The following is a 12,520-nucleotide window of genomic DNA, read 5'->3' as shown; positions in this document are numbered from 1 at the left end:
TTTTTTTTTTTTTTTTTTTTTGTTGCTTAGAGAGTTCGTATGAGATTATCTCAAGAGTTCTTGTAGTGATGATCATGATAATGCCTTGTTGATTTGGCAATTGGATGCTTTTGGTTTCTTAATCATGGTAATTAACGAGTTAAGTGAATGGTTTTATGCTTGCTTTATCGTTTATTAACTAGTTCTTCATGCATTCGTCGTTAATTAGATTATTATATATGTGGCTTGCTTTGCTTGAACTCGTTCATCTAAGCCCTTTTCACATCAAAATCATCAAATCATCTTATAGCTTTGAAGTTTGATAATTTGAATTCGGTTGTTGTTTAGGTGTGCATTGGGGGCAGTTCAATACTAGTTATGTTCTTGGAATTAGAGAAATCAGCCTTTTTGATTTTTCTGACTCTCATTGTCTTTTACTCTTTATTGGTTTTGGAGACTTGGAATTTGAAACCTTATTAGTTTTTGAATTTGAAGGTTCGATTTAAACATGTGTTTTTTTTTATTAGTTTAGTGCAAAAACAATCTAGTCACAATAAAAAGCTTCAGATAATATATAATTGGGGGTACATGATTACACTTAACCCTACCAGCAGTAGTAATACCTGGTAATCTTCTGTTTCTTCGATTATATGATAGTTTGCTATATGTATATATGATAGCACTCGTTTATTATATGAACTTCAAAGTCCGATATAAAAAAGAAAACAATCAGGAGACGACTTACACTAGAGAGAGCGAAGTTAATACTATATTCAAGTGGTCGTGATATCAACAATTGTGATGCTGTGACTGTATGACAGTATCTAAGATAATTGATACGGTAGGTGATGATGAGATTTGATACTTTTTTCAATAGTATTTCTTATTGGTAAAATGAAAATGAAACTGAAAAGAAACGAAAGTCCCACAAAAGCAATTTAAAAAATAAACAACGAAATAAATTACTATTAACAACTGTAGCAACAAAGGGATAGTAGTACCTTGACATTCACAACACGACCAATTGTATCAGACATTATAGGCATGGTTTGCTTTTAATTTTTTTTTTATATATATTTGTTTTAACGATTATGGAATTAGAAAAATGATTTAACTAAGTAGAATTCATCTTTTATAAAATAGGAACTTTTAGTATGGGAAGTTGTCAAGTTGAGCAAGTTTTAGTTTTTTTTTTCATACCAATGTAGTGAGAAAGTTGATAACGCGCGGTAATCTCATTGTTTAAAATATTTGGCTAAAATTTACTTTACTAGTTTAATACTGTAATCACTATTTCTAACTATTACTGATACTAACTAACTGGGAAAACAACAATAAAACATTTACTTATTTCATTTTCGAAAAACAATAAATGACAATAAAACATTTACACTCCATGGATTTTTTTTTTTTTTTTTTGACATAAAATACTCAATGAATATACTATCATATAAAATAATCATTCTCTTCTTCTTGAAAAATAATATATTATAGGAACTCCTTGAGAAAACCATTCACTTCTTTTATCTTTTTTTTTTGGCCGAAACAAAAAAAAAATATATAAAATAATCCAACGAACAAAAAAAACACACACACACACGTCGAAAGATGTGGTAGTTGTGGATTAGTGACCAGTTCCTCTTCCGCTCGGTCCAGACGCTAAGATCCTCATTAAAGGACGTCGACTGTACGAGCTGTTCTTCACCTTCATGATGGTCACCGTCGATTGATGATGGCCGTTGATGTCTCTAAACAACTCCGATCGTACGGCTCTGCAATCCACTCTCTCAAACATTAACGATGAGCCCACCAATAAGACGATCATACACCACAGCATGAACATATTCTTTTTCTCCATTTTTGTAACTTTTTTTTTTTTTGGTTTTCTTTCTCTTTGGATCACAAAGAATGCTTCGTGATTTTTTCTTTTTTTTTGTGTCTATATGAGATTGTGTGTGCGTGCATACACTTTAAATAAGGAGCATCAATTCTTGACCAAGTATCAACGACTATTTCATTAATTGTGTTTATCGCGTTTTTACATGTTGAGTCAGACTCTTCAGGTTTTTGATCGTTTACTATTTACATAAGCCAGACAAAACAAAATAATATGAATATGTATTCATATTTGAAGTGAATATCTAATGAGTTTCTCCAACCACCTGCTTCTCCACAAGAGATGTTGTTGAACTCTGTGTCTATATATGACTTTCATAAAATGTTGAAAAAAAAGACATTTGTTTCGTAAGAAATAATAAGTAACAAATGAAAAAATAGTTAGCAAACACGTTGTAAAAGACGAGATATTATTGGTTCGTAGGAGACCAAATGGGTTTTCACCTGTCAATTTTTTTACTTTTTTTACTTTTATATTTTCTTCGTAGTCCGTTTGGATTAACACGGTGTGAAGTCATTAGAGAACCGATTCACGTTCGTTAGGATCGCCAAAAAGGGAACAATATCAAAACGGTGAAACTTTAGCTGCTGACGAGTGACGACTGACGGACGTGTTCACCACTGCACGCTCTTACCCAAATCTGTTTCAACTTTGCTTTTGTTTTGAAAACACAGCTAGCCTTTGATTGGTAATATCATGTTTAAAATAACAAATGAGCAAGAATGTTTTTTTTTTCTTGATTCTTCAAAAACATTTCGTATCATTTCAAAGCAAAAATTTCTTAGGGTGTATTCAATCTAATATTCCAATGGATTTGAGTTTTCATGAGATTTTAAATAATTTGGATGATTTTAAGAAAGTTTATATGATTCCAAGTAAAAAAATTTCAAATCTCACCTATAATCATGAGATTTGGATTTATGTATTTTTAACTTAAAATATCTTCTCAAATCCTCTAGAATCTCTAAAAATCAATAAAATCCAAATTTACAAATTGTTTTGAATAACAATGGATTCTAAGATAGATTTTTAAATCATTACTTCAATAACAATATATTTCATTATACTTTTTAAAATCCATGATTGAATAATATATAATTTGTAAATTTTACACAAATAACTAAAATGTCAAATTATATACATCCCCGTAACTTTAGCTGTTCATTACGCATATAAGCCAATTATTGCTAGCAGAATTATATATATAATTGGTAATATGACCAACTTGGTGGTTCATGTGACCAGTTGAACCAGAAACTTTGTAAGTTCTGTTTATGTTGTCTCATATATCGTTTGCTCAGAGGAACAATCTTCCAGTGGGCTTGCAAAAACAGTTGGTAGCTCATTTGTCTTTGATGTACAGAACCGATTCAGAAGGCCTACAAGAAATTTTGAATGCCCTCTCCATATCATGCAATAAGATTATAGTTAGTGAGCCAATACTCGCACATACAAGGCAAAAAATCCAAACATTTACATACACTGGATGGAGCTAGGAACTTTGTGTTATGCGTGCGTTACAATCTACTTGAAAGAATAATTATTTTCTTCTCATTTTTTTCTGGCTAAAACAAAAGCTTTCCCTTTATACACACACATACACACAAAAAACTAATTGAGACAACGCAAAAAACACCATAGATCAAAAGCGGTAGTTGTTGATCAGTGACCAGGTCCTCTTCTGCTTGGCCCAGACGCTAACCGGTAAACAAAGCTCTTCACCAAAGGACGTTGACTTGTCCAGTTGTTATTCACTTCCATGGTCACCGGGGATTGCTCATGTCCTTTAATATTTCTCAACGACTTCGATGGTAAAGCTCTGCAGCAATCAACTCCTTCAAACATCAACGACGATCCCACTAATGCCAAAATCATACATAGCACAAACACATTCTTCTTCTCCATTTTTTGTATAATTTTGTTTAGTTCTTCCCCTAGACGCTTTCTTTGGCTCTCTATTATACTTGTTATCTTTATCTTTGAGAATAAGTAGTTTGGATTCGTGATCTTTTGTATATATATATAAAATGCGATTGTTATGTGCGCGTTTATGCGAAGGGCATTATTTATTGACTAAGAATGTTTGACTATGTCATTTTGTGTATCGCGTTTTCGCATATTTAATTGAAGTCTTTCATGTTTTCAATCTTTTACTATTTATATATAATTCAGAGATGAACAAAACAATTGACGTGTATTCATATTATAACGAGTTTATCTAACTACCAGCTTGGCCACAAAGATTTGTTTGTTGAACTCTATGACTTTCATAAGAAGTTGAAAAAAAAATCACCGAAATATTGAGAAGCAAGTGGTGAAAAGAAAAAAAGTCTCAGAAAAGTAAAACTTGAAAATAAAAACATCAAAGGAATGGTTGACATTCACAACACGACTAGTTGTGTCACCTTTGATTTTTTTGGTTTGATTTTTTTTTTTTTTTTTGACATTTACAACAAGTCAAAGAATACGAAAGAAACAGTTTACTTGTATTCATCTTTATAAAAAGTTACTTTTAGTTAACGTGAGAGGCTTAACAAAGTACTTCAACGCCGTATTATATATGTAGCACAGTGCTACTAGCACTAATAGAAGAGGGACGTGTAGACTAACATTGTTATTGATTTTTTTTTTTTTTGAATTTTAAGATTGTAGAGAAGTTTACTCCGTAAACACTTCCGTGTGTTTTTACTAGAGTTGACCAGATCAACCGATAGAATTAAAAACAAAAAATCGTTTAAGTCCGCTTGATAACAAAATGGTTTAGTTTATAATGTTTAAATTGATAATCCTTACAAATTTATAGCCGCCTCTTGTACAAGCGCACACCTATATCGTTTTTAAAAACATTTTGAATTAATTAGTATCAAATTCTTATACACAACTAGGAAATGCATCTGTTTCCTTTAAAACTGAATTGTTGATAAATATGAAACATTGTTTTACCATTACTATTACTATTCCATTTGGAAAGAATAAAATAATCAAATATTTACATCGAGAAAGCTAGGAACTCACTGTTACACGATAATTCTCTTTGAAAGAATGTACCTATTCTTTTCTTTTCTTTGGCTAAAACAAAACTTTTGATTTACACATTAAAAAATATCTAACAAAAAGACCAGAAAAAAAACATTGGAAGAGAAAAAGAAAAAAAAGTGACAATTGTTGATTAGTGACCACGTCCCCTTCTGCTCGGCCCGGACGCTAACCGGTAAGCAAAACTCTTCCCCACAGTACGTTGTCTTGTCGAGCTGTTCTTCACCTTCATGGTCGCTGAGGATTGATGATCATGTCCTTTAATATCTCTCAACGGCTTCGATCGTAGAGCTCTGCAATCAACTCTCTCAAGCATCAATGACGATACCACTAGTAACAAGATCATATACAACACAAACACATTCTTCTTCTCCATTTTTAGAACTTTTTTTTTTGGCTTCTTTCGTTAGTTTCTTCTTCCTTTCTCTCTTCTTTACTTGTTCTCTTTTTAAGTTGAGGTTAAGTAAGAATAGCTTCGTGAATTTATATATATATGCGATTGTGTTAACGTGTGTAAGCGAAGGGCATTAATTCTTGACCAAGAATGTTTGACTCTTTGATTTTGTGTATCGCGTTTTTACGTATTTAATTCGAAGTCATTTAATCTTTTACTATTTTAATTATATATATAAGCCGGACAAAACAAAATTATGTGTATTCATATTACAAGTGAATAACTTATGAGTTTCTCTAACTACCTGCTTCACCACACAAGAGACGTTGTTTGAACTCTGTCTCTCTATGACTTTCATTTAAAGTTGAAAAAAAGACATCTGTTTAATTTGTAAGAAGTAAAAAAGTAGGAATTGAAATATTGTTAGCAAAGACGTAAAAAGTGGAATTTTAATTGGTTAGTAGGAGACCAATGGGTAGACTTATTGAAGAAACAACAATTTTTTCTTGAGTGTGTGAGAGATCTGTCAACTTTTGACTTTTTTTATATTCTTCATAGTAGGTTAGGATTAACACGGTGTGATGTCATGATCAGATCGATTCACGTGCGCTAAGGCCATCTTTATCGGTGTATCAATAAGGGTGTTCTTGAGCTTATTTTAATAAGAAAAAATGAAAAAGTGTGCTTAGATCAGTTTAATAGTTTTTATTGTAGAACTGTTTTTTGGGTTGTTCTTGTGTGACGTGGCATTGTCACCGAGTCCACAAGCGAACATTATCACACAACAATGAACATGACTTCGTCTTCTTCTTCATCTGGTTCTTCTCTTCCACGACTCTGCTTCACCAAATCCCAAACCTACAAGTCTCCTCTTTTACCATTCTCCACTCCAAAACGCCGTCGTTCTCGTCCTCGCCGGAACCGTAAATCCAATGGCTCATCTTACGACAACACCGACGGCAATCTCCTCACACTCACCACTTCATCTCCCGCCGGAAACGAAGACCAAAGCCTCAGCTTAACCCTAGACATTCACCAGATTTCAAAACTAGCTAATTCCAGATTCCAATTGTTTCTCGATTCAAGCAAAGACGCGTTCTCCGACTTGCAAACACTAATCGCGCTTGACGATAACCGGAGAGTCGTCGTTTCTTGCAAGAAATCAACTATGCAGTTCGTCGGCGGTGTGGTTATGATTGGATTCGTGTTCGGTTTTGCAATTAGGGTTCTTTTGAAATTAGGATCAGTCTTAAAGGGTAATTTCCAAAGTAATCCTAAATTAGTTGTTAGGAGAGATAGGAGTCTTGGTGGGAAGGAAGTGGTTGTCTCTGTTGATAGTATTCGTTCATCTTCACGGGCTTCGAATAGCTCAATAGGTAGTGAACTCGATGAGTGGCAAATTTGATAGTGTTTTGATGATGTTTAGCTAAAATTTCCTGTAATTTGGATCTGTTTGAATGTCTATTCAACATATGCTGAGAATTTGATGTTGTTTCTTGTTTGTATCCATGAACAACATCTGCTGAGAATGTGTTCTTTAGAGTCCGTGATGTTTGATCCATGTCTATGTTTCGCTATTTTGAGTGCTAATGTTATCGATAGGTTGGATTAGTGGAAGTGAGATGTAAAGCACTAGACTTGCCCTTCTCTGCTCAGTTTCTACTGAGATTCTACTTATGCTTGTGCAATGACTGCACTATGATCATGTGTAGCTAACAGAAGGGATCAGACCATTCACAATGCCGCTAATGAGACTAGCATGTACTGCACTTGGAAGGTAGTTTATATACGAAATAATGGAGCTTGAGTAGCTGAGTCAATCCTAAGTTAGGATGTTGGTGACATTGTATGTTGTGATAGTCATTGAAAGAAGTTTTAGTTTTAGAGTGTGTTTGAGCTAATGTGTTCATTTTCTCTCTCAAGTCGTCATGTTGGGACTCCTCTGCACCATGCTGCAAAAAGAGGTCTTGAGAACACTGTTAAGCTACTTCTTTCGCACGGTGGTAAATGTTTGTCCTCTTTTACAACTTGATCAATTTGAGTTTTACAATGTTCTTGTGACTCTGTTGGCAATTAGTTCTTGGTGAAGCTTTCTCACAACTTGATTGATTCTTGGTTCGCAGTTAGTTTTTGGTCTGCAGTTTAGCTTTCTCACACTGGCATATATTCTGTTCATTGACAGGTGCATCTACCGCATTTGCAAGTTCAACAAAGATCTGGAGCTCTTGGAGGCAGAGGCGAGGAAGAGATCCAAGGAAGAGTAAAGGTTTTCTTTTAACTGCATTTTTTACATTCAAATATTACTGAACCGGAACGAAATTTTGTTAAACAAACCTCAAGTATGCTTCTCAACAACATTTTGATTATGAAGCTAAGTTTGCAAAAATATAGATACTTGTAAATGTTCTTGATATGTTTAATATTATTATATTATTTAATCTTATGATCTTAAACATGTTCTCCTTATAACTAACTTTTTAGCAAAAGTTCTTAACAACTGATTTTAGATTATTTTCCTAATATATTTAATCTAAGAACACAAAAAAAAGTTATCCCTTTAAAGATGCCCTAAGAGGGCAAAATTCAAAACGATGAAATTATAGTCGCTGACGACTGATGACGCGACATCACTTACCAACTCTTACTCTTCATATGTCCGTACCACTTCTTAACTTTTTATCTCACAAGATTGGATGTCAAGCCTTTCAAAACAAATTGTTTAAAGTTGTTGATCTCTATGATTCAAGAACTTTATGATTGGTCCTATGCTGTTTTCCATTTGATTTAGTCAATACTGTCAGTCTTAGCCAATCGGTTTTGCTTTGAAAACAAAAACAAGACCTAATTAATTGAACCGAACCAAACTGAAGTATTGTTAGTATGCCTAGAAGGCAAGGACTACTCGGCTGTTGTTAGTTGTATAGTTTCAAATTAACTTATGTTTTCCTACTTTCATAAGTAAATAGGAGATGTAAAATGTAGGAGTGCCTTTCGTATAAGTATTGGCTAGAAGTAGGTAAAGGACCAATGAAGAGTAAGTGTCGCGATAACACAATATTTTTTACTTAGATATAATTTAGTAAAAAAACCGGCCTTTAAAGTCGGAGATGAAGAGTTTACCAAACCAAAATACATGTTTTTAATATTTTTTTTACACTAAAATAAAAGTAAAAAAAAGAACCATCTCCAGTGGTAATAAATAAACTGGTCAACGTAATTAGAAAATGTAGGTTTGTTCAAAAAAAAATATAAAAAAATGAAGGCCAGTCACAAAGTTCTTGAATCGTGGGGATTAAGATTAAACATATTTGTTTGAAACTCTTCACAACCAATCTTTTTTTTTTGGTTCAAAAATCTTCACATCCAATCTAGTGAGATGAAAAGTTAGACAAACCACTCTAGCAATTTCAACTCCGACTGAAGAGGGATAGAGTGCACTGCTGACTTGGGTACCCATCATATCATTTAGGACCTTTAGGTACTATATTATATAGTCTATATATACTTGGTTTATGTTATGGCATTTGTAAGGCATTCAATTCAATTCGTTGGCCATCGACCAACATGAGATTAATTTAGGAGAACGGCATTTACATACTTCAAATAAGGGTCGTGGTGACTGATATATCATGGTTTTTGTGGTTTTTAACCATGATATAAAGAGTCTTTTATTGTCTTTTGATGTGTTTCTAGGATGTTTTAGAGTCTTTGCAGGGTTTCTAGGATTTTAGCATGGATGGAGCAATTTGGGATCGTTTTGGAGCATAAATCTCGGATCAAAACAAGGGCATCGATTGACACCAAGATCAAGAGCATCGATCGACACCCTCTTCAGCCGATGAAGAATCACAAAATTGGAAGTTTTACAATTCTACCCCAAAGTCTTCCAAAATTGCAACATAAGTCTCTGACGTGTTTTAGGACATATATATATAGTTTTTAGGTTTTTGCAAACCCTGAAGTTATTTTCTAGCAAGTTTTATTTTCTGCAACCCTGTGAGATTTGGAGAGCTTTGGAGAGAGAGAGAGATCAGATCTGCTTTGTAGAGAAGAATTCTTGAACTCCTTCTTACTCTTTATAATCTCAATTGCTTATTATTCAGAAAGATGTTTTGTTCTTCAATGATTATGTCTGAGTAGTTTGTTTGTTAGGTTCAGGGTTTTTCACAGGAATTTTATGAATTATTAGATCTGTTTATTTATGATTCTTTATTTATCTAGATCTTCATCTTAGGTTGTTCTTCATATTAATCCTTGATTGGCCATCTAGAATTAATACTTTAGGAAAATAAATTGATATGAGAATATAATTGATTTTCCTGATAAAACCTTTTGATGAGCAAAATTATTTCTTGCAAAGAGATTTGATTTAATAATTTTGTGAACAATCTAAACCTGATTTTATTGCTGATTTTTAACCTAGAATTTTACAAAGAGATTTGGATTTTCTGGTTTTAAATTTAGATATTATTTGCAGTGAGAACTGATTTAATTTACAAAAGTGTTTAGAGTTCTAGATCTGTTCTTAATTGCTTGAATCCTATTTATTTCCTGATTTAATAATTTATAATTTCCTGAGAAATTCCCTAGGCCTAGCTTTTTGATCATTTGAATTTACACAGCTTTTATTTAATATTTTTGCATTGTTTATTTTAATTCAAATTTATCTGTTTAGCATAATTATAAAACTCTATAATTTATTGTGTAGTCTTGAGTCCTTGTGGAATTCGACCCCTAAGTACTGCATTGATCTCTTAATTTGAGAGAGTAGCTCTAGGGTAAATTTGAGCATATCAAATTTTGGCGCCGTTGCCGGGGACTCTTTGATCTACCATTAGATTTGAGTTTTAGATTTTGTCTAAATTTTTTATTTTTATTTTTTTACTTACACGTTTTAGTTTTTCTTCTCTTTGGTGTTTCAGGTGCATGCCTCCTAGACCACACACAAGGAGCAACAAGTCTGGTCCTACTGTGAATTTGTCAAACCAAGAGTTGGAAAAACTTGAGCGTGAGAACAGAAAAGCAGCTAAATCTATGAAGATGGTTAATACGATCATTCTGATGCGTGATGAGGCTGGTGTTTTGAGGGATCAAGAGGGCCACTTGCGCAATGAGCAGGGCCAAAAGCTTGATGCAGAAGGAAACGTGATTGCTGAACATGTTGTCAACGAGCAGGCTGTCGTTAACCAGCAAGCTGGTGTTGTTGACGAGCCAAATCTTGGTGTCGATCGACACCAACCAGGTGGCATCGATCGACACCCACTTGCTGCAGACGGACGTGGAACTGCCAACCACGTCCAGAACCCAGTTCGAAGACAGGATCAAAACCGGGACCTGATCCAGACCATTGCTAACTATAACCGGGCTGATCTTGTGTATGAGAACCGGTCTGCTATTGTTCCTCCACCATTCCAGAGGAATGATTTTGAGCTGAAGCCTGCTTACTTTCAACTTGTTGGGCAGAGACCTTTCTCAAACCTGCCCCATGAGAAGCCTCTGGACCATATTGAGCACTTTGAGGATTTTGTGACCAGTATCAAGGCTAATGGAGTGAGTGAGGACTTCATCTTCTGCAAGCTGTTCCCATACTCACTTGCAGGAGAGGCATCCCAGTGGTTGAAGCAGTTGCCAGCTGGATCTTTGACATCTTGGCAACAAGTCAAAGTGGCTTTCCTCAACCATTTCTATGATGATGCAATGTCAGATGAGCTGAGAGTCAAGATCTCTTCATTCAAGCAAGGACATGATGAAGCTTTCAAGGCAGCTTGGGTGAGATTCAAAGCTTATCAAAGGGACTGTCCAGTCCATGGTTTTTCAAGGGTACAACTGTTGAGTATCTTCTTTAGAGGGTGTGACTGGAAGTATCAGTTAGCTTTGGATGCTGCAAGTCATGGGAACTTCAAGAGAAGATTTCCAGAAGATGCTGAAGTTTTGATTGAGAATTTGGCTTCTAGCAATAGCACTAAAAGAGCTGATGCTGAAAGAAAGAGACTGCATGAAGAGTTTGATTCAAACCAGTTAGCTTCTGTTAATGCTAAGCTGGATTCAGTACATAATCTCCTTGTGGGTAAGAAGTCAGTCCAATTTGCTGCTGAAGTTGAGACATTTGAGCTAGAGCCAGAGAATACAGAGGAGAATGTCATCTATGTGTATGGAGCTGGATATCAGGGACAGAGATTTGGTAATCAGCAAGGCAACAGACCTTACAATGGTGACCAGAAGCAGCAACAGAACAATGGCTATACAAGGACCTATGGGAATTCATTTTATCAGTCTCCACCTCCTAAGACTTCTTCTGAGAGTAGAATGGAGACTATGCTTGAGCAGCTTTTGCAAGGACTGGAGAATTTGACAGTGACATTCAATGGAAAGATTGACAATGTCTACTCTGAGCTGAATGGGAAGATAGAAGCATTGAACATTCATGTCAAGAAGTTAGAGAATCAGGTTATTCAGACTGCTGGGTCTGTCAAAAGACAAGAGGGTTTTCTTCCTGGAAGAACTGACTCAAACCCCAAGCATGCTTGCAATGCCATATCAGTGAGAGATGAAGGTGATGGTGAATTTGCTTCTGCAGAAAACAGAGAGAAATCGACAAATCTCTCGGTTTCAGATGATGGTGTCGATCGATACCACCTGGGTGTCGGTCGACACTCCTCTCAGACGAACCCAGAAACTGCAAAATCTCAGGTTCCAGCTGCTGAAAGGGTCTACAAGCCTAAGGTTCCTTTTCCCAAGCCAAGAAAGTCTAAGCAGGAGATGGAGGAAGCTAGATGCAAGGCAATGATGGACAAGGTGATGATTGAGATGCCATTGATTGATGCAGTGAAGCTTTCACCACCACTAAAACGCTATGTAAAGAGAATGGTATCCAATGGTTTGAGCCCTGAAGAAGGAGCACTGCTTACTAAGGATGTCAGTGCAATTCTGTTAAACCAGCCTTCACAGAGGAAGAAGGAGAAGAAGCAGGAGGTGGTTGTCTCTAAGGAAGTGAGTGCAATCATTCAATGTAGGACTGCTAAGAAGTTACCAGATCCTGGAAGCTTTGTTCTTGATTGCTCTATCTCAGCAGGAAGGTTTTCTCACTCACTTTGTGACCTTGGCTCTAGCATCAACTTGATGCCACATTTTGTTGCTGTGAGACTTGGGATGACAGAATTCAAGCCAACTCAGATTTCTCTTATCTTGGCTGATCGCTCCCGAAGAACTCCTGA

At 35.2% G+C, this 12,520-nt stretch overlaps 5 protein-coding genes across 9 annotated transcripts in view; 2 read left to right on the top strand and 3 right to left on the bottom strand.

Moving 5' to 3' along the window:
• LOC104772744 (WPP domain-containing protein 1-like) overlaps nucleotides 1–459 on the top strand; it is a 1,111-nt gene extending 652 nt beyond the window's left edge. The window contains exon 2 of the mRNA XM_010497324.2: nucleotides 328–459. Coding sequence (XP_010495626.1) covers nucleotides 328–459 — 132 coding nt within the window. The remainder of the gene's footprint in view (nucleotides 1–327) is intronic.
• On the bottom strand, nucleotides 1,415–1,880 carry LOC109131349. The gene has a single exon (XM_019242218.1). The coding sequence runs from the start codon at nucleotides 1,835–1,837 to the stop codon at nucleotides 1,604–1,606; it is 234 nt and encodes a 77-aa protein (XP_019097763.1). The 5' UTR covers nucleotides 1,838–1,880; the 3' UTR covers nucleotides 1,415–1,603.
• Nucleotides 3,327–3,828, bottom strand: LOC109131343. Its single transcript, XM_019242207.1, has one exon. The coding sequence runs from the start codon at nucleotides 3,779–3,781 to the stop codon at nucleotides 3,539–3,541; it is 243 nt and encodes an 80-aa protein (XP_019097752.1). The 5' UTR covers nucleotides 3,782–3,828; the 3' UTR covers nucleotides 3,327–3,538.
• Nucleotides 4,800–5,374, bottom strand: LOC109131337. Its single transcript, XM_019242189.1, has one exon. It carries the CDS (start codon nucleotides 5,286–5,288, stop codon nucleotides 5,046–5,048), a length of 243 nt encoding a protein of 80 aa, XP_019097734.1. The 5' UTR covers nucleotides 5,289–5,374; the 3' UTR covers nucleotides 4,800–5,045.
• Nucleotides 6,004–7,710, top strand: LOC104771448. 5 transcript variants are annotated; one of them, XM_010495971.2, is made up of 4 exons: nucleotides 6,006–6,562; nucleotides 7,019–7,083; nucleotides 7,230–7,309; nucleotides 7,489–7,710. In XM_010495971.2, the coding sequence occupies exons 1-3, from the start codon at nucleotides 6,094–6,096 to the stop codon at nucleotides 7,275–7,277; spliced, it is 582 nt and encodes a 193-aa protein (XP_010494273.1). In that variant the 5' UTR covers nucleotides 6,006–6,093; the 3' UTR covers nucleotides 7,278–7,309; nucleotides 7,489–7,710. The 5 variants fall into 5 exon arrangements, 3 of the variants coding, with proteins under 3 accessions (XP_010494271.1, XP_010494273.1, XP_010494274.1); XM_010495972.2 differs by having other exon boundaries at nucleotides 7,230–7,315; XM_010495969.2 differs by lacking the exon at nucleotides 7,230–7,309 and having other exon boundaries at nucleotides 6,004–6,562.

Source organism: Camelina sativa, chromosome 20, assembly GCF_000633955.1.
Source record: "Camelina sativa cultivar DH55 chromosome 20, Cs, whole genome shotgun sequence".
In the NCBI taxonomy this organism is placed as follows: domain Eukaryota; kingdom Viridiplantae; phylum Streptophyta; class Magnoliopsida; order Brassicales; family Brassicaceae; genus Camelina; species Camelina sativa.
Note: the sequence above shows the minus strand (reverse complement) of the source record. Positions and strands in the feature narration are given on the sequence as shown.

Excerpts from the sequence above, each read along its gene's own strand:
- LOC104771448 (XM_010495969.2), top strand. The coding sequence starts at position 6,094 with ATGAACATGACTTCGTCTTCTTCTTCATCTGGTTCTTCTCTTCCACGA. Across the intron at positions 6,563-7,018 it reads ATTAGGATCAGTCTTAAAGG|CTAACAGAAGGGATCAGACC; the intron begins GTAATTTCCAAA and ends GATCATGTGTAG. Across the intron at positions 7,084-7,488 it reads GCATGTACTGCACTTGGAAG|GTGCATCTACCGCATTTGCA; the intron begins GTAGTTTATATA and ends GTTCATTGACAG.
- LOC109131343 (XM_019242207.1), bottom strand. The coding sequence starts at position 3,781 with ATGGAGAAGAAGAATGTGTTTGTGCTATGTATGATTTTGGCATTAGTG.
- LOC109131349 (XM_019242218.1), bottom strand. The coding sequence starts at position 1,837 with ATGGAGAAAAAGAATATGTTCATGCTGTGGTGTATGATCGTCTTATTG.
- LOC109131337 (XM_019242189.1), bottom strand. The coding sequence starts at position 5,288 with ATGGAGAAGAAGAATGTGTTTGTGTTGTATATGATCTTGTTACTAGTG.